Source organism: Trichoderma asperellum, chromosome 7 (assembly GCF_020647865.1).
Source record: "Trichoderma asperellum chromosome 7, complete sequence".
In the NCBI taxonomy this organism is placed as follows: domain Eukaryota; kingdom Fungi; phylum Ascomycota; class Sordariomycetes; order Hypocreales; family Hypocreaceae; genus Trichoderma; species Trichoderma asperellum.
In genome coordinates this window covers 253,587-275,997 of record NC_089421.1, presented here as the reverse complement: position 1 = coordinate 275,997, position 22,411 = coordinate 253,587, and the positions used below count along the sequence as shown (strand labels likewise).

Here is a 22,411-nt window from a genome sequence, read left to right as displayed (position 1 = left end):
TTTTCTCTACATCTTCTGGAATAATAGACTCTGAAAATGAGACATTAGTCTCCAATTATATCTCTTCCTTTAGCTATTTGCCGTTTTGCAAAATTTCTCTATTTTCATCTTTTCGGCCTCTCCCGCGTATACTTATTGCTGCTTAATGATTCCACATTGGAATCTCAGAGTATCAATTCACGCCAGGCAGCTATTATGAGCAGAAACCGTGTAACACTTCAAAAGAAAATAAATGCCACATCACTGAGGCTCCATCAGCCGTTTTATTCGTGAGCCAGTGGCAATTACTCGTGTCGACAAGACCTGCTCCTCATTTGGACGTTTTGCACATATTTTCTTCAAATTCTGTTGAGTTTTTCCATTAATTATTCCACATTATAGACTAAATAGAACGCCATACAGCCAGCTTCCTGCTGCTTCCGAATTTTAATGCACATCGTATAATCGCCATATTCTCCGCAGATTTATCTCCGCAATTGTCAACGCCAGATCTTTTAGTACGTGATAAACGCCGAATGGCGGCCCCGAGGCTCCACTATCCGCTCGCACCCGCTCTCATCCGCTCTTGCTAGACCCGCTAAGACAGGCCATTGCGGAGGAATACAGTTAAATGGCTTCATGAAAAAGAACATTTATTGAACAAAAGAGGCTAAATGATACCTTTTTCGAAGTTGAGTCATACCGAGATCAGAAAATTTGAGATGATCTAGTGATTGCAAGACAGAGACTACCCGGAGTGGCTTGATCATTCAAGTATAAAGATGGAACTTCCTGCTCTCAAGAGATGGTATTCCAACCACTCTCTTTACCGGATACTTCAGTCTCATTTTCACATCATCTACACCAGAATCGCATCGAACAAATAAATACAATTTAACAATAATGGCTCCTCAAACTTGGCTCATCACTGGCGCCTCATCTGGCCTTGGCCTCCATCTCGCAATTGTCGCTGCGAAGCAAGGCAACAAGGTCGTTGCCACAACACGTTCACCTAAGAAAGCTCAGCAAGTTCAAGATACAAATATCAACTTCGTCTACCTTGATCAGAATGAACCTCTTGACAAGATAAAGGAAGATATGAACCTCATTATCTCCACTCATGGACCAATCGATGTTGCCGTTAACTGTGCGGCTTACGTCCAAATGGGTGTTCTTGAAGATCTGACTCCTGAAGATACATATCAACAATTTCAAACGAATGTTTTTGGAGCCCTCAACGTATATCGCGCCATTCTACCTCACATGAGGAGCAGAAGATCTGGAACTCTGGTAACCATCGGGTCAATGGCAGCATGGTTTGCCCATCCAGCCGCGAGCATATACAACGCCTCCAAAGCAGCTCTACGGCTACTCAGCCTTGGTCTCGCCGGCGAAGTTCGACCTCTTGGCATCAAACACTTGCTTGTCGAACCTGGCCGGTTCCGTACAGAATTGTTGAAGCAGGATGGGGATTTTAGAACATCAAGTGGGAGCGGCGGCATCGCCGATTACCGAGAGCTAAGCGAAGCAAACAAGCGTGATATTGCTTTTGAAAGCGACAAACAGCGTGGAGACCCGGTTAAAGGTGCCCAGGTTATCTATGACGTGGTTACTTCTAGCGGCATGGCTAAAGATAAAGAAATGCCTTCGTTCTTGCCTCTGGGTGCTGATGCGATCGAAGACATTACTGCTGCCGCAACCTCAGCGATTGATGTGTGTAAGGAGTGGAAAGACATTGCTAGCTCTACAGATTATTAGAAAGTCTTGTCCCTTGGTGCTGAAGCTGTCGAGGGTATTTTATTGCTTACATATTTATAGATAATGCATCACTTATTGTTTTGCGTATAAAACTTTTGCATTCTTATTTAAATATTAACTTCTATATTTTATAACTATATTGTGTAAATCGCTTATAAGCAGTATTTATGAGCAGCATTAACACATATTGACTTCAGCAGTATTGGTGGTTCTTTTATGAACAAAATAAAGTAAAATCTAACGCACACTTGTCACACATGGCCATGTCGCACATTCTTGAACAATTGTTACACTCTTTTCACCGTCGCTGTAGTTGTTGCCACTGTTATCATCAGCCTCTCGCGTCTCCTGGGACCCGATATAATCTTGTGTTGAGGCGCTGAGGGAACGTTGCCACTGAATCCTGGATGTCTGGGATTTCTAACTCCTCTGACAAAATTAGTGTTCTTCATTTGCGCTTGACTAGCTGTTGCGCGAATTAATGTCGGCTTAATACTCAAGGAAGAAGCGAGGCGGGTTGAATATGATGTAGGAGAAGTACATCTTTATTGACACTGTTGAATGAGGCTCGAAATATTGCTCATTAGCTTCTTTAAACCTTGTGAATAAAATGCACCAAGTACATCGGGTGTATCAAGACATTAATGAGTCCGGGGTTTGATGAGCGAATGGCGGCTACTTCGTTGAGTATGGTTGGTGTCAAAGTGGTCTTTAGATTCATTAGCGATAGCTCGGCGATCAAGCTCTATCATGCGTAGAAATATATCGCTAGTTCTATGGATTAATAGAAAGAGAATGATCATGAAAATGAATCTAGAATGAAGAGCTAGTTATTCTAGTCAATAGACTAATATGACCACTTATATATATATATATATATATGTGTGTGTGTGTGTGTGTGTGTGTGTGTGTGTGTGTGTTGTCATAATCCATGTATTATAATCGTCTTTAACTCGCTTTCAATTTGCATGCCGCCACCATTACCCGAAAGACCATCTTCTTAGCTGTAAGGAGGATTTGCCGTATTTTGAATGCTTTTATCCAACCATATCGGCCCCACTCTACACCATAACGTCTCAAGAAATAAAGCATATTCGGCGCCAGTTCAACCACTTATTCTCACCACTAATTCTATCAATGATGAAATAGCATTCTTTAATAGAGAGAAAGAATACCAAAGCGTTTTTGTCTATTCGCAGGCTTATCCTCAGACTACAATCTCTGTTTCACTTTGACCCCTCTTGGGTGCTGGCAATCGCTTCGTACTACTATTATCAAGATGGATATATTGCGATAGGAACAGCCTTTCGATGTCCTAAATAGCCCTCTTTTCAGACTCTTCATAAGGCTATGTTAAAAATTGTACATCATTTTAATTCATGACCGGCATGCTTTGTAAGCTCGGAAGGAGTACGGAAGCTCTCGATGACTAGAGGGAACTTGCACTGTCGTGCTAAATCACCCCGCATATTGAAGTCCCTTCTCCGCGTAATTGAATCCAACATCATCCCCATTTTACCTCGCTGTATTTTCAAATTCCGTTTACCGCCCTATAGACACTCAATATGACTCAAGACGAAAAGTTGTTGCTTCAAAATGCTCGTCCATATCCGTTTTCTTGCCCTACTGCAACCACGGCCTTTATTATAATCGATATGCAGAGAGACTTCTTAGATCCAAATGGCTTCGGGTCAATTGTTTGCGAAAATCCTGCTACCTTCTCATTTGTTCGCAAAATTGTTCCAAATGTTCAGAGAGCTCTCGAAGCAGCTCGAGCTATTGGGATGCATATAATTTTCACCAGAGAAGGCCACCTTCCGAATCTCTCCGACCTACCAGCTGCGAAGAAGTTAAGACAAACAAGAGGACCTAACGGCAGTCAATCAATGGGTATTGGTGATGAGGGCCCCATGGGAAGGCTTCTAGTGAGAGGCGAGAAAGGCCACGATGTTATTGACGAACTAAAGCCATATGCTGGGGAACCAATCATAGATAAGCCTGGGAAAGGGAGTTTTTGGAGCACAGAATTTCACCGATTGTTGTTAGCTAGAGGTATCACGCACTTGATCTTTGCTGGAGTCACGACTGAGTAAGTTTCAAGCGAACCATAATGGCAAAACATGCGACTGACTGCGTCTGCAGGTGTTGCGTAACGAGTACCTTGAGAGAGTGCAACGACAGAGGTTATGAATGTTGCGTTCTATCAGACTGTACGGCTGGATTTAATGAGCAAATGGCGGCCACTTCCTTGGATATTGTTTGCTGCCAAAATGGCCTTTTCGGATACGTTGGCCATAGTTCAGAATTTGTTACGGAAACAGAGCAAATCCGCCAGCTAATTCCATCTTCGACTGTGAATGACCTTAACTCTCCAATGCTTCCTTCTATCGATCAGCTCAAGAGTCTTTACAGAGATGGCCGTATCACGCCACATGCAGTTATAAAATCTGTCTTTGATCGCATATCGAAATACGAAGATGTCAATCCAGCTGTTTGGATCTCTAGGCAGTCTCAAGAGGATGTAGTAGCAGCTGCTGAAAAGTTATGCACAATATATGCCGGAAGGCCTCTCCCTCCTCTTTTTGGCATCCCGTTTGCGACAAAGGACAACATTGATGTTGAAGGAGTGGTTACTACAGCAGCATGCGAAAGCTATGCGTATACAGCTACATCTACAGCTCCGTCAATTCAACATCTACTCGACGTGGGGGCACTGTATATAGGGAAATTGAACCTTGAACAGCTTGCGACTGGCTTGGTGGGATGCCGCTCGCCTTACGGTGCTCTTCACTGCTTCCATAGCAAAAGTCATGTCCCGGGTGGCTCATCTTCCGGATCTGCAGTCGCCATCGCTGCTGGACTTGTTTCCTTTGCTATTGGAACTGATACAGCTGGGAGCGTTCGTGCCCCTGCTGCATTAAACGGCGTGGTTGGCTTCAAACCCACCAAGGGCACTATCTCTGCTAGAGGTGCGGTGCCTGCATGCCAGAGTCTCGATACAATTGGCATTTTAGCACCTTCTATCGCCGATGCAAGACAAGTCTGGTATGTGCTTGATCAGTATGACTCTCTAGACCCGTATGCCAAACCACCAGCAAGCTTGCCAACCTGGACGGTAGATTTCCGAGGACCAAGAGAGGGGGGCTTTACGTTTGGTGTGCCTCCAGATTCTCTTTTACAACTGTGTTCAAAGGAATACCAAGAGCTGTTTAAAAAAGCTGTTAAAACGCTGCAGTTGCTGGGGGGAACACTCGTTGACGTCGATTACACGCCATTTGCTACAGCAGGCGATCTCATTTATGGTGCATCCCTCATTCACGAACGTCTCGCTTCAATCGGCTACGAATTTCTCTCAGAGAAGATCGATACACTTCATCCGACCACCAAATTGGTCATTCAAAAGGTTCTCTCGTCGGATTTAAAAGGTTGGGAGGTATATAGAGACCAGGCCATACAAATGAAATGTATTGCCAGAGGACGCCAAATCTTCAACAAATTCGAAGATGGTATCGACGTTTTAGTCGTGCCAACAGTACCATGGCATCCAACTATACAAGAAATACAAGACAGTCCACTAATTCCGAACTCCAAGCTTGGCATATTCACGCATCCAGGAAATGTTATCGATTTATGCGGAGTCAGCGTCAATGCCGGATGGGTTAATGAGGGAGGAGTTCGGCTACCATTTGGCATCACATTTCAAGGCGGCAGTGGATACGATGGTAAAGTGTTGGATATTGCAGCTGTTTTTGAAAAGTATTCGGGAGAAAATCAGAGTTCAGTTTAGTAAGCGCAGCTGCTATACGATATGTTTCGGCTTCATCCCAAGCGTTTGCTCAACTATTACATCTGATACCGTGCTTCAAATTCTCAGACCCCGAAAGATACTGTTATAGTATTTCGAGAATTAGTTCGCGATGGAAGAAATCATGATGGTTATCTTATGCCAAGTTATTTGCTGGCTACCGTCAGTATATGTGATTCATGTTGTTTTCTCTAACTCGACATACGCGACTGCCGATACCAAAGCCGCCCCTCAATCTCTTTCCAATTTCCCCAATCACAAGTATCCCGAGCCCACTGCCGGTGCGGAGATGCCGCTAATGCTACCTCCGCGAAGCCCGAACAAATCGCCCACTATAAGTGGGACTAATGGGTTGAGAGCGAGTTGATAAGTTGTTAAAAGGCATGAGCCTGGCCACTGCAAAAATGTAATCTATTGTCAAGATAATATCATATTTTGATTCAGAAGCTACATTTACCTAATCGTTATATCGCACCTACGCGACTACACTCGAAGGTTGTTACAGGCACAGCGTTAAGATGGGCAGCCCAGTTCCCTCGCTCCAAACTGCAGCCGTTATAGAACACCCAGGCCCAAACGGTATAGTGCGAATTGACGACGCCCATCCCGTAGAGACACCAGGCAAAGATCAAGTTCTTGTCAAATTAGCTTATAGCGGTATCTGGTACGTTCTTGACTTCTCTTCTTTCGCGATGAGCATCTTAATGAACATCATTTCAGCGCATCAGAAGTTCGGGCACTGCTCGGCTGGGCAAATTATAAGCCGGTTGTTGGCCACGAGGGAGTTGGAATTGTCGTGAAAATAGGCGAGAATGTTTCAGAGTCAGTGCTTGGACAGCGAGTAGGCGTGAAATGGCTTCACAGTGCGTGCGGGCTATGCTCTGAATGCCAAAGAGGATCTTCCAATCACTGCATTAAACCAGCCTTTACAGGTGTTCATGCTCAGGGAACTCTACAGCAATACGTAATTGCCGACTCACGATACTTGACCGTAATTCCAGACGGCATTCCCGGAGAAGTGGCTTCTCCTCTGCTATGCGCGGGATTAACAATGATGGGTGGGATTGCAAAACTTGACGAACATATACCCAGAGATGGCTGGGTCGTAATCTCAGGCTCGGGCGGCGGTTTAGGACATATCGGAGTTCAGATCGCCAGCAGATTAAGGAAATTTAGGGTTATCGCAGTCGATTCCGGGCTATCCAAACGAGAGCTCAGTCTACAATGCGGCGCCCATGAATTCATCGATTTCGCTACCGAAGATGTTGAGCAGCGAGTCAAAGAAATAACAGGTGAGGGGGCTCATGCTTGTCTCATTGTTTCTGGATCAGAAGCCGCATTTGAGCTTGCGCCAAAGCTGGTTCGGAACAATGCATTATTAGCTGTGATAGGATTACCTGCCGCCACCTTCAACTTTCCCTTGGCAGCCAGTGTATTCGCCGCAAAAGGTAGAGTCATAATTTCGTGAGCCACAATACAGGAAAAGGGCATCTTGCTAATCGTGTCTTAGCACTCACGGTCACCGGCGTCATGGTAGGGACTGAGCAAATGATGGAGGAGCTTCTCCAACAAACCGCTGCAGGAGTTATCCGTCCTATGGTCAAAGTGGAAGAATTTTCAAAAGTTCCAGATATTTTTGACAAGTTGAAGAATAACCAGGTAACGGGACGAATAGTGGTGAGGATTCCTCAGTGAGGGTATTGAGAAGGTGGCGTTTCTTGGTTTCTTGGTCAAATAAATGGAAATATCACGGAAGCACATATTAGCAGCCTCAGTTACATCTACATAAAAGTAGATTCGAAATAAGATGCATACAATACACTCTTACTCTATTTTCGCAACTCTTGCATCTTGGGACTTTACAACACCGACTCGGTCATCTCCACCAAAATTCCACTTGTCTTGTAGATCACCATCCATGTTCCGGCCCGGCACGTGATGTTCTCCTGGCTCTGACGTGGACTCATTTGCGAAACGTTATTTTTTTTTTCTTCTTTATTTCGAAACTCTAAACAATATCGCTACACATACATCTTTGACAGGAGCTTAGGTGAACAAATTGCTTGCAATTGTGGCCCAAGATGCCGTCCCCAATGATGACAGCCACGCTACAGGCGGCGTTCCTGTCGACTCTCTCAAATTTCTGTGCCCAGTTTATTGAGGCATACTGGAATAATGTAAGACTCTCTAATTCGCGCAATCCCATTGGATAAGTCTCAAATGCTCTTTCACAACGTTCGACGTCTCACACTCACAGCGATGACAGCGTACCTTTTATTTGGACTTTATCCAGCTCGCACGGTTCATTGCATACACTCTCATCACTGCTCCGCCAAACTACATATGGCAGCAGTTCCTCGAAAAGGCTCTGCCGGCATATCCGCCTATACGTCGACAGCACAATCATGGTGATAAAGACATCGAGCTCAGAGCCATGGAAGATTCCATTGGGGAAGGGATCGAGCGTCAAGACGATGGACCGGTGCAATCCAAATTCAGCATTCGCAACACACTGGCCAAATGGTTCATTGACTGCATCACTGCCGGAGCTATTATGAATACAGTGGCATTTTTGGTCGTCATGGGGATTTTAAAGGGCCAGCCCGCCATTCAGATAGTATCCAACATTAAAACTGTGAGTGTTCAACCATTAGACTCTTAATGCTGCTACTACTACAACTAACATCATCTCAACCAAGGAAACAATGCCTATTATTATCGCAGGGTACAAAATTTGGCCAATCGCTTCAATTGTTAGCTTTAGCTTCATTCCCGTGCACCGCCGCATCGTTTTTCTGAGCTTCATTGGCCTGTTATGGGGAATCTACATGAGCTTGGTTGCGGCTCGGGTTTAGCTTAAATGCTTATCTACAACTTAATACATGTACTCCAAATTATGTTTGCACAAAACAATCTAGATCGGATACTGAGGTCGTGGGATGTATGAACAATCAACTCCAAGTACCTGGATAATTCAATGCTGTTTATATATATGCCCTATTAAGGGTTACAAAGCTATGTACAATGAAGCGTTATTCACACAAGAAATGGTTCATCTTTGCTTGTCATATTGCGCCCTGGCACAAATGTCATGTCATTAATCGTTTAGCATTGCTGGGGCCTCCAGTTAGGGATAATGTAGCCACCATTAGGGTTGACAATGTCGAAGGTGTCCTCGCCCCTCCATGCGTGAAGGAACCAGCCAACGTTCTGGGCCTTGAAGTAAGCGCAGTTGTTGTCAAAAGTCTTCCAGTAGTTGGTGTACTGAGTGACGCCAAGGTCCTGGTGTCCGGGGTAGTGGTCGGTAGGACCCCAAGCCCACTGAGTCTCGGTAACAAAGGTAGGCAGGCCAACGTTGGCCTTGACCCAGGCGATCTGGGACTGGATGTAGCTCCAAGCTTGCGACTCGGGGTTGTTGAAGTGGTAGAAGGGCATGGGGTGGATGTGAGCAAAGTCAGAGTTGGCCTTGACACCCTTGCCGATAGAGCCGAGGCCTTGGCCATTGTTGCCGCTCATGGTACCGGGTCTATCCCAGTCCTCGCTGATACCGGCCTGAATGCCCTTGGCGTTGAGAGTGGCGCGGAACTTGCCCAGGTCGTTGACAAAGTTGCCCTGGTCCATACCATCACCAACGGGCTCGGAGCCGAACTCAGCCCAGTGGACGACATAAGGAGCAATTGCCGCAACGGAAGGGTCGTTGATGGCATTGTAGATGGCCTGTTGGGACTGCTGCCAAACATTCTGAATGATCTTGTCAGTACTTGGGTACTCATATATGTGAAAGTCAATCGTCATATACTACTTACACCATCGCCAAAATTGGTCCAGACCTGAACAATCAGGCCCATGCCGTTGTCATAGGCGGCCTTGATCGCATTGATGAAGACACTGGACTGAGTGCACGTAGGGTAGTACATGCGCACAATGCTGGCGCCAAAGTCCTTCTTCTGCTGGGCAAAGTCCTTCTTCATCTGAGCGTAGCCGTTGTCAGAGTCGGAGCAAGTGCTATCCTCGAGAGGATACGAGAAGCCCATGAAGCCATAGAAGTCGGACTGAGGGCACCACCAGTTGCTAAGAGCAGTGCTTGGGGCAGCATAGTTGCCGGGGAAAGTGGCGTTGCCAAAGGGAAAGCAGTTTCCGGCAGCAGCAGGAGTAGGAGCCGCAAGAGCGGGAACAGCTGCCAAAGCGGCGAGCGAGAGCAGCGAGGAGATCATGGCTGCGAATAGTCTCTTTCCTTACTAGATGGCGTAGTCTGGTATAAGAGGAGATGGAGTTGAGTGATAGCCTCAGCCGGGAGAAAAGCAGATGCCAAGCCGGGCTATTAATACTTGTTGAGATCTGGTGAGGCCTACAGGCGGCGCCTGATCAGCCTTGTAAGCCGTTCTCATCAATCACAACGGAGAAGCCATACCATACCATATCATACTACCTACCGGGTACTACTATCCACGCAAGGGTTCCTCGGCTCCTCGTTCTTCATGCTCGCCACTCCACTCGCTCCGTACTCCTTGGAAGTTTTCTCCGTATGATTGCGGATATGTGCTTCGTATACGGCCATGCAGACGGGTATCTTTCTCAGGAGGCTCAAAGGAGCAGCTGAATATGGCCCAAGGGCCATGTTCCCCCACATAATCAGCGTGCTAGCCAGCTCAAACCCTGTTTCCCATAACGCGAGAGCCCAGTAGTGTGTGCGTTCCTGGCGCCATATGGACGGACAAATATTGGCCGCCATCAACCATAAACCGGGGGAGACGAGGCTATTCGATGCGTCCTCTGCGAGCCAGCCGGGCCAAAAGGGCCGACTGCACACATTGGGCCAGCCAGCCTTAGCCGGCAATTACGGCAGGGCACCGACTGACAGGCATCAAATCGGCAAACGTTCCATCGAGCTTAATCGCCATAGGCATTACCCTATCCAGTTGTAGCAAGTGAAATGAACGGGGTAGTCAATCCAAGATCTAGCTTCCTAGATGAGAATCGAGAAATTCGGACCTGACCGTTAAGCTCGGCCTAGCAGGGAGCCTGACACGCGCTACTTTGGGGCAAGCCCAGTCCTGAATCGCGCTTGTTGTCATGCATCTTTTCATTTTTGGCTTCTGGTGCACTTCCATTGATTCTATTTGGTCATAGTCTCTCTATTTTCCTGCTGGCCGTTGAGGGGGGCCGATCAATTCGACTATTCAAGGTCCACATCCCTGTGTCAAGTGACGGCCACTTTGATGAATCAGGATGGTCCAGAGAAGGGTTAACGAGGCCGGATTAATAAACAGCAGTGGAAAAATTAGAAGAAAGTAAAAAAAAGGCTTAGAATTAACGATAATTGCAGTACCATACTGTAGTCATCCTCTAATTCGTGGAGCTTATCCGTTGTAATACAGTGCAGTCAGCTCTCTCCTCTGGGCGGCACCCCTGGTTGCCGATCGTTCTGGCTAGAGCCTGTTGTGAGCTTGGCAAAAAGCCTTGCTAGCTCATCGACAAAGTAAAAAGTTATGCTGGGATCTAATTTTAAGGTTACATGTACTCCGCCGGTTCCTCCACGTTTGTGTTTGGACGAAGGATTAATGAATACGAGTGTTACTCATATGAGTTGTAAGTAAGCATCCATCATTAATAGAATATGCTATAAGGAGTATATCCTTCGGGTATTTGGCCATCATGCAGTTTCTTGGGGGAAGGAGATTCATGAGCTGATCCTCAACAGGGGATGAGCATGTTCTGATGACTCAACAGAAACAGAAACAAGGTAAGTCGACAATAATACCTTGTACCGCAGCTCGCTTTGGAGGGTATTAATTGGTCTTCAAGTGCCCATTTCCAGTCGTTGCTCTATTCTCTCGTTCCTCTGTGGTCGCGAGACAAAGAACGGGTTTTTATGCCCTACTAAGCGTCTATTCTAAAGATCCACTTCAGCTATAGCACCTAGAAGCGGTGTGATTCGTATAACCTACCTATACGAGAGCAGCACATTAAGGCTCTTAAATCTAACACGGACCTGTCTAAAACAGCCATGGTGCGATGCATGGGAAGATATTATGGGAGCCATTTCCCAACGGCTCTAATGTACATTTTTTCCGTGAAATTAGAAAAGGGGATGATATAGGACTATGTTTCAGCCTCACGCTTTTTGTTTATGTCTATGTTTAGAAGATGACCTTTCTGAAAAGGGTCAGATCAAGAGGCCCGCTCTTATCATCTCAGACGCCTCCTCTTACTACATACTAACTACCCTGTTTGTTTGCTTATTCGCACGAATCGGGTAATAAGATAGTCTACTAAGCAAAACAGAGGCAAAAACAACATCAAGTAATATTTGGAAGGAGGTATCGATCACATGTAATACACATACCAAATACTATGTAGGTATTTGCGTCCTAAAAGATGCGCCTACAAAGCCAGTTGAATTGCAACTTGGCATTCATTGGCTCATCACAATATGACAGCTTTGGCATATGCATCGAAACTACGTCAGACAAATGATTAAGCTTCACCCAGGACAAGTAAAGCATGCATATCTCGCACAATTCTATCCATGCAGAGGCTGCGGAACGGAGATTATCACTACATGCCGCCAGTTAATCCCAGTATATCCTTGTCAACTTCGTAACCAATGCGATATCAGATACATATATGTCGACTTGCAGAGTTCATGCAATACAACTTGCCAACTCAATTATGGAGTTTACTTACCGTTAACTCAAGATTCAGCTAATGATAAACAGCGCAGATCATCAGTCGATGAATTAGTCCTAGGTATATTCAATAGTACCACCGACAATCCGCAATGTACTGGCTGTCAAGATCCCGGCATTTTCAGGATCCAGTCTTATTGTAGCCATACCACGTGTAGCTGCGTTAAATCCCAGAGTTGTAGTGTCAGCAACGCTAGGATCCGTAACATCATGCCAAGACGTTCAGCTGCCTTTACCGGTAGTTGCAAGGTCTAGATCCATAACGTACGAAGTCTCGGCTCAAACAACAGCCATTATTGTCAGGTATCCTGTTTAGAAAAAGACAGCCTTCCGCACGCAAGGGACCGCCAAGAAGAACCTGTTAACAAAGGTTAAGGAAAGGACAACACGAGACTACCCCGATCTGTGAATGGTGTGTGAAACGTAATAGGGCTCATCTATTTCAACAAGCTAAACATAATATATATACAGGTGCTCTCCTAAAACACGTACACTAAGATTCCAGCCCGCCCAATGCTCTAATCTCAATCCTTTTTTTTTTCTTTCACATAGATGACATTTCATTTCAACGTTGGTATTTTTTTATACATGGTATTTAGCTGCTCTCAGCCTGCTTCAACAAGCCCTCCAGGTTGATGCTCTTGGGGCGCTCAATGGGGAGACCCAGGGCGCGGTCCCAGATGAGCTGGGCAAGAGGACCCAAACCACGAGAAACACCGAATGTGGCGGTGTAGTACAGAGTCTCGTGGAAGCCGTAGTGGTGGAAGAGAACACCGGAGCTGCTGTCGACGTTGGGGTAGGGGTTCTTGGTCTTGCCGTGCTTCTTGAGGACCTCGGGAGCAATGCGGCTGTTCTTCTCAACCAGCTGGAAGACGGGGTCCTTAGCAATGGTAGGGCGAGAAGCAGCATAGTCCATGAGAGCCTCGAATCGAGGATCAGGCTTACGCAGGACGGCGTGGCCATAGCCTGGCACGACACGGCCAGAGTTGAGGGTGGACCAGAGGTAATCGTGGACATCCTGCTCGGTGTAGTCGGCAGGGATGGCCTCCTTCATCTGGAGAATCCAGCGAAGGACTTCCTGAGCGGCAAGACTGGAGAGAGCACCATAGTTAGTAAGGGATGGGAAAGCATCTTTGAGAGAGGGGGGGGGGGGGGGGCTAGATTTACCCGTGAAGAGGACCAGCCAGACCCTGGAGACCAGCGCTGTAAGAAAGGAAGGGATCGCTGAGAGCACTGCCCACAAGGTGAGTGGCGTGGGCAGACACGTTGCCACCCTCGTGGTCGCCGTGGAGAGCGAGGTAGAGACGGAGGAGATCCTGGAAGTCCTCGTTCTGCTTGCCGCCCTTGCCGAGCATAGCAGCAAAGTTGTAAGACCAATCCTGCTCAAGATCAACCTCGGCGGGGAGAGCACCGCCGCCCTTGTAGGCATTCTGGTAGATCTTGGCGGCAATGGTGGGCAGCTTGGCGAGCAGCGAGATGCAGTCGTCAAAGGTAGGCTCCCAGTAGTCGGCCTTGTTCAGGCCCTGCTCGTAGGCCTTGGCAAACTTGGACTCGTAGTTGAGGGCCGAGACGGCAATGGCGAACTGGGTCATGGGGTGCAGGTCCTTGGGGAAGTCATCCAGCATCTTGTTGATGAAGGCGGGGATCTGGGCCTTGGAGGCGAGCTCGCGGGAGAACTCGCGGACCTGGTTGACGGAGGGGACTTTGCCGGTCAGGAGCAGCCAGAACATGGACTCGGGCAGCATCTCGGTGCCGGTCTTGCCCTTGGGGAGCTCCTTCTGGCAGTCCTTGATGGTGCGGCCGTGGAAGCGGATGCCCTCGTTGGCGTCGAGGACGGAGCCCTCCCAGACCATGGCCTTGAGGCCGCGCATGCCGCCGAGCGTGTTCTCGACCTTGACCTCGCCAATGACCTTGCTGCCATGGGCCTTGACCTGCTTGAGAAGCTCACGCTTGGCGGGGATCACCTCCTTGAGGGTGGTCTTGAGGTCGGGCTCGGCGGTTGAGTAGCATCGTGCGGCGTTGGCGAGGAGAGCGGCACGGGTGTAGGGCTGTTCGCAGAGCAGAGAGTCAATTGAATGTCCCACGGCCGTCCAGGCTGATCTTGACTGACCTTGAATGAGCGCAGGGCTCGAGCAGACGAGGTGAGGTTGAGGGCCATGATTGCTTGCAGATGAAGTTGAGCCGAAAGCTGTTTGGATGGCGGGGCAGTCGGTTAGCTATATCAACTACAGGTACTTACTGCCTGACATGTGCTGCGCCTGCGTAGTACTTAGGTAGGTAGCTACTAGGTGGTATATTTGCACATGCCACCAACTAACAAGACGGGGCGCGATACTTACAGCTTCTGGTTCCCGCACAACACAAAGATGATGGATTGGAAACTCGAGAAATCAGGGGAAGGGAGGAGACCGAAGAGATTAAACCCCAGACTCGGCTACAGAAAACTTTGTCCAGACGCTCCCCTCCGTCTCTCCGGCCAATACAAAATCGCCAGACACGGCCAGGCACGCCCAAAAGGCGCAGCTTCGGCCAGCTCGTCCGTCACCGCTTTGCAACAGCCGAAGAAAGCCGTCGCCGCTCGGCCCGCCGGTAGCCCCGCGGCTGCTGATTGGCCAATCTCGCCTGCATCGGCCCTCAGTCTGGGGTGCAGCCCGAATCAGCTCTGTTGCCATGCTTTGAAATAAAAAATGAAGACGCTCGAAATGCCAAGTGCTATGAAGGATATAACGCGGAAAATAAAATAAAATAATAAAATATAAATCAGCGAAGCGCCGTTTGCTCTCTTTTGCTTTGCCTCGGTAAAGTAAGCGCGGCAACAGGGTCTCTCTCTCTCTGTTTGTGTCCATCTCCCGCCACACAAGCACCAGCATCACGATGATGCGAATAGCTTCAAGGGCTCCTCAGCGGGCGTGCGCTCTGGTCTCCTCCTCCACAGCTTCGGTCGCCCTTCGCCGCACCATCCCACGCGCTGTCGCCATCCGTGCCATCGCGACCACCGCCCGCATGGCTGCCTCAGCTCCCTCTCACTCCATCCCGCCAGCCGATTCGTACCAGCTGCTGCCCGAGGCGCAAAAGGCCGGCGCGGCTGAGGATGCCCTCTACGAGGCCCAGGTCAAGGAGATCGAGGAGTGGTGGGCGTCACCTCGATTTGCCGGCATTCGACGGCCGTACAGCGCCGCGGACGTCGCCTCGAAGCGCGGCAGCCAGTACATCAAGTATCCCAGCTCCGTCATGGCCACCAAGCTGTTCAACCTGATCCGCGAGCGCGAGGCCAAGGGCGAGCCCATCCACACAAGTAAGTCGAACTTCAAGGAAAGGGAACATAAAGGGAACATAAAGCGCAGAATAAAAGGCACGCAAAGCTGACTCTTGTAATCACTACCTCTCAGTGGGCGCCATCGATCCCGTCCAGATGACCCAGCAGGCTCCTCACCAAGAGGTCCTCTACATCTCCGGATGGGCCTGCTCGTCGGTCCTCACCAGCACCAACGAAGTGTCTCCCGACTTTGGCGACTACCCCTACAACACCGTCCCCAACCAGGTCCAGCGCCTTGCCAAGGCCCAGTCCATGCACGACCGCAAGCAGTGGGACACGCGCCGCAAGATGACCCCGAGGAGCGCTCCAAGACGCCCTACACTGACTACCTCCGACCCATCATCGCCGACGGTGACACTGGCCACGGCGGCCTCTCGGCTGTGCTCAAGCTGGCCAAGCTGTTTGCGGAGAATGGCGCCGCGGCAGTCCACTTCGAGGACCAGCTTCACGGCGGCAAGAAGTGCGGCCACCTGGCCGGCAAGGTCCTGGTGCCTACGGGCGAGCATATCAACCGTCTCAACGCCGCTCGTTTCCAGTGGGACGTCATGGGCTCTGAGAACCTGGTGATTGCCCGTACCGACTCCGAGTCTGGCCGACTCATCTCGTCCGCCATCGACGTCCGCGACCACGAGTTCATCCTAGGAGTTGCAGACCCCTCCATCGAGCCCCTCGCCGAGACGCTTCAGGACATGGAAGCCAGGGGCGCCACCGGTGCGGAAATCGATGTCTTCGAGGCTAAATGGGTCAAGAGCAGCACCTTGGTCACTTTTGATGAGGCTGCCGTCGCACACATGAAGAAGGAGGGCGTCTCCCAGGCCAAGATTGACGAGTATCTCTCCGCCACAGCCTTGGACCGCGACATGGGCATCGCTCGCCGCCGTGCCCTCGCCTCCCAGTTTACCGAGACCCCCGTCTACTTCAACTGGGACGTCCCCCGTACTCGTGAAGGCTACTACCACTTCAAGGCTGGCATGGAGGCCGCCACCAAGCGCGCCCTGGCATTCGCCCCGTACGCTGATCTCCTCTGGGTTGAGACTGGCGACCCCAACGTCGAGGTTGCCGCCAAGCTGGGCCGCACCGTCCGCGCTGCCAACCCCGGCAAGTCCCTCGTCTACAACCTCTCTCCCTCATTCAACTGGATGGCCCACGGCTTCTCCGAGGAGGGCCTCAAGTCGTTCATCTGGGACATCGCCAAGGAGGGCTTCACCCTGCAGCTCATCTCACTGGCAGGCTTGCACTCCACCGCCACCATCACCAACGAGCTTGCCAAGAAGTTCAAGACGGACGGCATGAAGGCATATGTCGAGGTTGTGCAGAGGCGAGAGAAAGAGCTGGGCTGTGATGTCCTGACGCACCAGAAGTGGAGTGGCGCGAGCTACATTGATGGCATTTTGGGAGCCATCCAGAGTGGCAGCTCGAGCAGCAAGAGCATGGGAGAAGGCAACACTGAAGGCCAGTTTGACTAAGAAATCTAAAACAAGATGAAAATCGTAACTTGATGAAAGAAAAAAAAAGAAAAAGACTTGCAAAGAACATGTAGATATAGCATAAGTGACATTTGGGCGGAGTTGGGTATATAGTTTGTATGTGGATGTGTATATATATATATTTTGTTTCATGCAATACACACATTTTGCGATATAACAATTGCATTCACTTGTCAAATATGGCCCGTGGTCGATTCAATCTATTAATTCATACAATTTTGATTATATATTTATTTATTTAATTTTCCCTTTTTGCCAGCATTTCCTCCATTTAGTCCAAAGAAGTCTTCAAAGCATTGTTGGTCGGCGCAGGTGCCGCAGGTCCCTCAGGAGTGACATATGCCTTGGTCATGCCACCATCCACCACAAAGTCGCTGCCGTTGACAAAGCTGGCCTCGTCGCTGGCCAAGAACACGACTGCGTGAGCCTGCTCCACCGCCTCGCCGAAGCGGCCGGTGGGGAAGTGAATCTCACGGCGCTGGCGCTTGGGCTTGTCGTCGCCCAGCCAGTCCTGCAGCAGAGGCGTGTTGAGAGGCGCAGGGCACAGGCTGTTGAAGCGGAAGCCCTCGCGGGCGTGCACCATGGCCAGCTCGCGCGTCAGGGCAAGCACCGCGCCCTTGGAGGCTGTGTAGGCCAGCTGAGGGGTGGCGGCACCGACGAGGGCGACGACGGAGGCGGTGTTGATGATGGATCCCTTGGTCTTCTTGTTGCGGCGCAGAGCCAGGACGGCGTGCTTGCAGCCGAACCAGACGCCCTTGACGTTGATGTTCTGGGTGAGGTCCCAAATGGCCTCGGGCGTGTTGATGGCATCGTCATCGTTGGCGTGCATGATGCCGGCGTTGTTGAAGATGACGTCGAGACCGCCCCAGGAGTCGAGAGACTCGATCATGGCCTGGACATCGGCCTCCTTGGAGACGTCGCATTTCTGCGGGAGAGCACGTAAGCATGGGTCTACTACCACTTTGCCAATGTGTAAACATCATGGGACTGCACATGACATGGCATGACATACTCGGGTTTCCAGACGAGGGGCTGAGGGGACGAGCTCCTTGACCTTTGCGACGGCCTTTTCCAAGGCAGGCTCGGAGATGTCGGCCAGAAGGACGTTGGCGCCCTCCTTGGCGAAGAGAATTGCAGTCTCAAGACCAATGCCGCTTTATGAACCAAAAAAAAAAAGTGTCAGCAAATACCGGCTTCTTTTTCATCTCATCCGTCTATCCATCTTCACGGCGGACAGGACGGGAGAGATATGAGAGGACAAAAACTCACCCCGCGGCACCGGTGATGATGGCGTTCTTGCCAGCCAGACGTCCAACCATGATTGATGACTGTGTGTTTGTTTTGTTTGCTTGCTTATAGTATAGAATTCAAAGAGAAGCAGATGCAAAAGTGGCGAAGCTGAGGTTGAGGTTGAGATTGGGTTTTATCTTGGGACGCAACGCAAGGGGTGGAGTGGCCATCTGATGCGTTCCGTAATCTGTCGTACCTGAGCTGGGCCTCCATGGTGGGGTTTTTGGCAGCCGTGTCCGGAGAAGGCTCGAGGCCGAGTATTAGTCCTTCAGTAGCCGCGGCCCTTGTGATTGATTGCCCTGCTGTGGAACATTGGAGAAGGCTTCCATTACTATGTACTACCGTTAGATCGTTGCCTGACGCGGACGGTGCTGCTACGATGCTCAGGGGCACGGAGCAGCTCTTGATGCCCAGCATTACTGCATCCGCACAAGCAGCAGGGCGCCCTATCGCAACGGCCCTCCAGCACTGTGGCAGTTGCTAGAAAACTTCCCAAAGCAAGACTAGCAGCGAGGCTGGCGCGTGCTAAGCAGCTCATTAATCAGGCTTCCCCATCCCAGTGGGCGTGAGAACGAGCCATGAGTGGCCCCGGTGGGCAAAGTATGACATGCCCGGATCCATCAGAAGGAGGGGACCCCTAGATTTGCGCGTTGGAGGGGCTCCGACAGCGGTGACTGAGGGGGGTTTGGCGCTTGGCGTGGTTCTGGGCAATGGCTGGAGATTCTATACGCGTAGACAGGCCGAGAGCTGGAGGCTTCATGCTGCTGCGGTGGCTGTGATGTCTACTACAGGTATGTCGTATCAAATATCAAACATCTGATACCAAAAGTGCCACTATGCTCATCGTTACATGTACTAGGCCATATACATTCAAGCACGCATCACATCTCAACTCCCAGCGAGGTGTGCATGGTATGCATACAGCACATGTATGTATGTATGTATGTGTGTATGTGTGCATACAAAGATAACAGTTCCAGCCCATGACTCGATCCGCATCTTCTCCAAAAACCGCCCCCCTCCATCCCTCCATCCCCTCCATCCATCCCCAATGATAACGATTTAGCGGTTGCGGCTAGCTCTATCATTAGCCTCCTCCTGGTTCCTGTTTCCCCTCCTCCACGGCCGGTAGCTCAGCCATGATTGCCTGAGCCGCGGCCAAGATGCCCCGCAGTTCTGGAATTGACACTTGATTTGGGCGCTGTCGCTCTCCAAGTTGGCTGCATCATAGACGACCGTCTCCAACGAAACCAAGAGATCTCCATTGCTTGTCGTCGCGCGCCAAACGGAGCTCCAGTTTGCGATACGTAATCTAAAACTGCTTGCGAGATCCGGGGGAGACGACGACTCAGAATAGTAAAGAGCGGGCGATTAGAAGGCTGCGGTGGATTCTGTTTCTTGTGGCAGCTTGCGACTCTTTTTTCGTCCTAAACCCATCTTGGGAGGCTGATCAGCAGTATCGTCGCATTCCACTAATAACCACGGCTCCTACTTCTCTCTCTCTCCTCTCTCTCTCTCTCTCTCTCTCTCTCTACCTTCTTGCCCGTCTTGTTACCCCATCTTTGTCTCTCTCAACTCGTCTCTAGCTACAACAACCTCTCAACAGGATCGTAGTAGAAGATTACGCCGTGGATTTCATCATCTAACTCCCCTTCCTTTTACTTCGTCCCTCATCACCATGGCTCCCAAACCCACCATCACGGCCGAGGCCCTCGAGGCCCTCCTCGAGCACGACACCAAAGTCAAGCTTGCCGGCCTCGACGTCGACGGCATCCTCCGCGGCAAGCTCGTCTCCAAGAAGAAGTTCCTGTCCATCGCCACCGCCGGCTTCGGCTTCTGCTCCGTCATCTTCGGCTGGGACATGCACGACATGACCTACATGCGCGAGCTCAAAATCTCAAACGCAGAGAACGGCTACCGCGACCTGCTGGCCATCCCGGACCTCAGCAGCTACCGCAGGATACCGTGGGAGGGCAACGTGCCCTTCTTCCTGATTACCTTCCACGACCCGGACACGAAGCTGCCGATTTGCGCATGCCCGCGCGGTCTGCTGCAGACGCAGCTGGATCGGTTGCGCACCAAGGGCTACGGCGCCATGGCTGGTGGTGAGTTTTTAGATTCTCGACTGGGAAATCTTCTCTCTATAATGTAAACAAACGAGGCTCTGTCATATTAACCTCTCTTCTTTTCTTCTCTCTTTCTAGCTGAATACGAATTCTACACGTTCCAGACCCCAGACTCGTCTTCGTCCCCCGCCGCTTTCCTCCAGAACAACCCGACGCAACAGCTCCCTTCGCTTACAGAGGGCATGTTTGGATACTCCCTCACGCGGCCCGTCCACAACAAGGAGTGGTACTACGAGGTCTTTGACTCCTGCGAGAACTTCTCCTGCGACATTGAGGGCTGGCACACCGAGTCCGGCCCGGGCGTCTTCGAGGCTGCCCTGGAGTTTGGTGAGGCCGCCGAGATGGCAGATCGTGCCAGCTTGTTCAAGTACGTTGTCAAGAGCGTCGGCGCCCAGCATCGAATCACGCCATGCTTCATGGCCAAGCCGAAACAGGGCCTTCCCGGAAACAGCGGCCACATGCACGTGTCCATTGTTGACGAGAGCGGCAAGAACCTGCTGGCGAGAGAGACAGTCGACGAGAATGCGCCGTGGAAGGACATTGCAGGACTGTCGGATCTAGGACGTCATTTCTTGGCCGGTGTCTTGGAAGGCCTGCCCGACATCATGCCTGTGCTGGCACCCACCATCAACTCATACAAGCGTCTGGTTGAGAACTTCTGGGCCCCCGTAACTGTCTCGTGGGGTCTTGAGCATCGCGCTGCTTCGATCCGCCTCATCGCACCGCCCACGTCCAAGGCCTCGGCTACACGATTCGAGATTCGTGTTCCCGGCGCTGATTCGAACCCTCACTACGTGCTCGCTGCCGTGTTGGCCTGCGGTTGGCGTGGTGTTGAGAAGAAGCTCGAGATCCCGTGTCCACCGCTGGCTATGGGCGAGAATGTTGGTGGCTCCTCAGACAAGGGAGCGCGTCTGGCGAAGAGCCTGAGAGAGGCAACAGCCAAATTCATGGCCAAGGACAGCATCGCACGAGAAGTGCTCGGAGATGATTTCGTAGATCATTTCGGCGGCACCAGGGAGCATGAGATTCGACTGTTTGACGAAGCCGTAACGGATTGGTAAGAGGCCGCCCCCCCAGCTCTTTTTTTGGTTACAACTAACTGTCCGTAGGGAAATGAAGCGGTATATCGAGTCCGTGTAAGGTGTAAGAGGCGGCAGGGTACACATGTATGATGGCAAATATGAATTGCTGCACATAAATGCGAGTGATTTTGAATAGTAAGAGACGTAGATACCAGCGACGGGTACTGTATTGGCTAGACTTCCTTTTTTTTTCTTCAAGTAGTTGAATCGTGTACTAGCGTGCCTTTTTTGCGTTTATTTGTCGCTGCTCTTTTTTTTTTTCTTGCGGGAAAGCATCAAAGAGACCAACAAGCTTGGTTTCTAGTTTTGGTTTTTGTTGCGAGGCCGTGTTATTGTGATCTGTCTGAACTCTTCAACTTACTGCCTTTGCTGGAAGGTTTTCTTGCCGATATAAAGGTTCTGTGTCATGGGGTTGTCAGAATTAAAACACCTACCACACACACATAGAAATGAATATGGAGTATAAGGTCACATCACACGTACACTTTGATGCAGCTCCTGAGCAGAGGATCCCGGTACTCTTCCATGACTCTGCCCAGTAATTCCCGAGTCGCTTCTTCTTTCCAGCCAGCGAGGCCAAACATTCTCAGCGTCCAGTGGTCACAACCTATGAAACAACGAAATCATCAGCATCCATATTTTTTTTTAAAGCCAGGCACACACAAAAGTCACACAACCCTTACCTGGAGCAAGCATCTTGTTCAAAATCTCCCCCTTCTTCTTCGTCAGCGGATCTCTCGCCCAGTTCCGCACCGGCAGCCAATCCGACCTCTCGCGCACACTCTCCGCGCCCACCTCCACGAGCCACGGCCGCACCTTGGGCGTCGGGTCAAAGTCAATGCCCTGGGCGGCCGAAATCTCCGCAAAGATAGTGCCGTA

At 50.2% G+C, this 22,411-nt stretch overlaps 10 protein-coding genes across 10 annotated transcripts; 6 read left to right on the top strand and 4 right to left on the bottom strand.

Annotated features, from left to right (window-relative positions):
• Nucleotides 1–882: 882 nt before the first annotated feature.
• Nucleotides 883–1,737, top strand: TrAFT101_010849 (uncharacterized protein; the record flags this gene model as incomplete). The annotated part of the gene is made up of 1 exon (XM_024910181.1): nt 883–1,737. The coding sequence occupies one exon, from the start codon at nt 883–885 to the stop codon at nt 1,735–1,737; it is 855 nt and encodes a 284-aa protein (XP_024756794.1).
• A 1,565-nt stretch (nt 1,738–3,302) lies between these two features.
• Nucleotides 3,303–5,524, top strand: TrAFT101_010848 (uncharacterized protein; the record flags this gene model as incomplete). Its single annotated transcript, XM_024902085.2, has 2 exons — nt 3,303–3,826; nt 3,880–5,524. The coding sequence occupies 2 exons, from the start codon at nt 3,303–3,305 to the stop codon at nt 5,522–5,524; spliced, it is 2,169 nt and encodes a 722-aa protein (XP_024756793.2).
• Nucleotides 5,525–6,060: 536 nt separating this feature from the next.
• Nucleotides 6,061–7,237, top strand: TrAFT101_010847 (uncharacterized protein; the record flags this gene model as incomplete). The annotated part of the gene is made up of 3 exons (XM_024902084.2): nt 6,061–6,206; nt 6,263–6,990; nt 7,053–7,237. 3 exons carry the CDS (start codon nt 6,061–6,063, stop codon nt 7,235–7,237), a joined length of 1,059 nt encoding a protein of 352 aa, XP_024756792.2.
• Nucleotides 7,238–7,623: 386 nt separating this feature from the next.
• TrAFT101_010846 (uncharacterized protein) lies at nt 7,624–8,577 on the top strand (the record flags this gene model as incomplete). The annotated part of the gene is made up of 3 exons (XM_024902764.2): nt 7,624–7,719; nt 7,809–8,177; nt 8,242–8,577. 3 exons carry the CDS (start codon nt 7,624–7,626, stop codon nt 8,395–8,397), a joined length of 621 nt encoding a protein of 206 aa, XP_024756791.2. The 3' UTR covers nt 8,398–8,577.
• Nucleotides 8,578–8,647: 70 nt separating this feature from the next.
• TrAFT101_010845 (uncharacterized protein) lies at nt 8,648–9,756 on the bottom strand (the record flags this gene model as incomplete). The annotated part of the gene is made up of 2 exons (XM_024901015.2): nt 8,648–9,283; nt 9,349–9,756. The coding sequence occupies 2 exons, from the start codon at nt 9,754–9,756 to the stop codon at nt 8,648–8,650; spliced, it is 1,044 nt and encodes a 347-aa protein (XP_024756790.2).
• A 215-nt stretch (nt 9,757–9,971) lies between these two features.
• Nucleotides 9,972–10,274, bottom strand: TrAFT101_010844 (uncharacterized protein; the record flags this gene model as incomplete). The annotated part of the gene is made up of 1 exon (XM_066129082.1): nt 9,972–10,274. One exon carries the CDS (start codon nt 10,272–10,274, stop codon nt 9,972–9,974), a length of 303 nt encoding a protein of 100 aa, XP_065985212.1.
• A 2,373-nt stretch (nt 10,275–12,647) lies between these two features.
• On the bottom strand, nt 12,648–14,723 carry TrAFT101_010843 (uncharacterized protein). Its single transcript, XM_066129081.1, has 4 exons — nt 14,571–14,723; nt 14,342–14,419; nt 13,399–14,279; nt 12,648–13,322 (listed from the first exon to the last, which is right to left on the bottom strand). The coding sequence occupies exons 2-4, from the start codon at nt 14,387–14,389 to the stop codon at nt 12,827–12,829; spliced, it is 1,425 nt and encodes a 474-aa protein (XP_065985211.1). The 5' UTR covers nt 14,390–14,419; nt 14,571–14,723; the 3' UTR covers nt 12,648–12,826.
• A 139-nt stretch (nt 14,724–14,862) lies between these two features.
• Nucleotides 14,863–17,191, top strand: TrAFT101_010842 (uncharacterized protein). The gene is made up of 2 exons (XM_024901036.2): nt 14,863–15,526; nt 15,621–17,191. Exon 2 carries the CDS (start codon nt 15,688–15,690, stop codon nt 17,011–17,013), a length of 1,326 nt encoding a protein of 441 aa, XP_024756788.2. The 5' UTR covers nt 14,863–15,526; nt 15,621–15,687; the 3' UTR covers nt 17,014–17,191.
• A 26-nt stretch (nt 17,192–17,217) lies between these two features.
• On the bottom strand, nt 17,218–18,380 carry TrAFT101_010841 (uncharacterized protein). Its single transcript, XM_066129080.1, has 2 exons — nt 18,047–18,380; nt 17,218–17,959 (listed from the first exon to the last, which is right to left on the bottom strand). The coding sequence occupies exon 2, from the start codon at nt 17,921–17,923 to the stop codon at nt 17,306–17,308; it is 618 nt and encodes a 205-aa protein (XP_065985210.1). The 5' UTR covers nt 17,924–17,959; nt 18,047–18,380; the 3' UTR covers nt 17,218–17,305.
• A 987-nt stretch (nt 18,381–19,367) lies between these two features.
• On the top strand, nt 19,368–21,936 carry TrAFT101_010840 (uncharacterized protein). Its single transcript, XM_024906989.2, has 3 exons — nt 19,368–20,429; nt 20,529–21,507; nt 21,560–21,936. Exons 1-3 carry the CDS (start codon nt 20,003–20,005, stop codon nt 21,588–21,590), a joined length of 1,437 nt encoding a protein of 478 aa, XP_024756785.2. The 5' UTR covers nt 19,368–20,002; the 3' UTR covers nt 21,591–21,936.
• Nucleotides 21,937–22,411: the final 475 nt, after the last annotated feature.

What these genes read in the sequence shown, in the direction of transcription:
- TrAFT101_010840 (XM_024906989.2), top strand. Translation starts at nt 20,003, where the DNA reads ATGGCTCCCAAACCCACCATCACGGCCGAGGCCCTCGAGGCCCTCCTC. An exon ending in CTACGGCGCCATGGCTGGTG is followed by an intron (nt 20,430 to 20,528) that starts GTGAGTTTTTAG and finishes CTCTCTTTCTAG; the next exon opens with CTGAATACGAATTCTACACG. An exon ending in GACGAAGCCGTAACGGATTG is followed by an intron (nt 21,508 to 21,559) that starts GTAAGAGGCCGC and finishes AACTGTCCGTAG; the next exon opens with GGAAATGAAGCGGTATATCG.
- TrAFT101_010843 (XM_066129081.1), bottom strand. Translation starts at nt 14,389, where the DNA reads ATGGCCCTCAACCTCACCTCGTCTGCTCGAGCCCTGCGCTCATTCAAG. An exon ending in GAGCCCTGCGCTCATTCAAG is followed by an intron (nt 14,280 to 14,341) that starts GTCAGTCAAGAT and finishes CTCTGCGAACAG; the next exon opens with CCCTACACCCGTGCCGCTCT. An exon ending in CTGGCTGGTCCTCTTCACGG is followed by an intron (nt 13,323 to 13,398) that starts GTAAATCTAGCC and finishes TGCTCTCTCCAG; the next exon opens with TCTTGCCGCTCAGGAAGTCC.
- TrAFT101_010841 (XM_066129080.1), bottom strand. Translation starts at nt 17,923, where the DNA reads ATGATCGAGTCTCTCGACTCCTGGGGCGGTCTCGACGTCATCTTCAAC.
- TrAFT101_010842 (XM_024901036.2), top strand. Translation starts at nt 15,688, where the DNA reads ATGGGCCTGCTCGTCGGTCCTCACCAGCACCAACGAAGTGTCTCCCGA.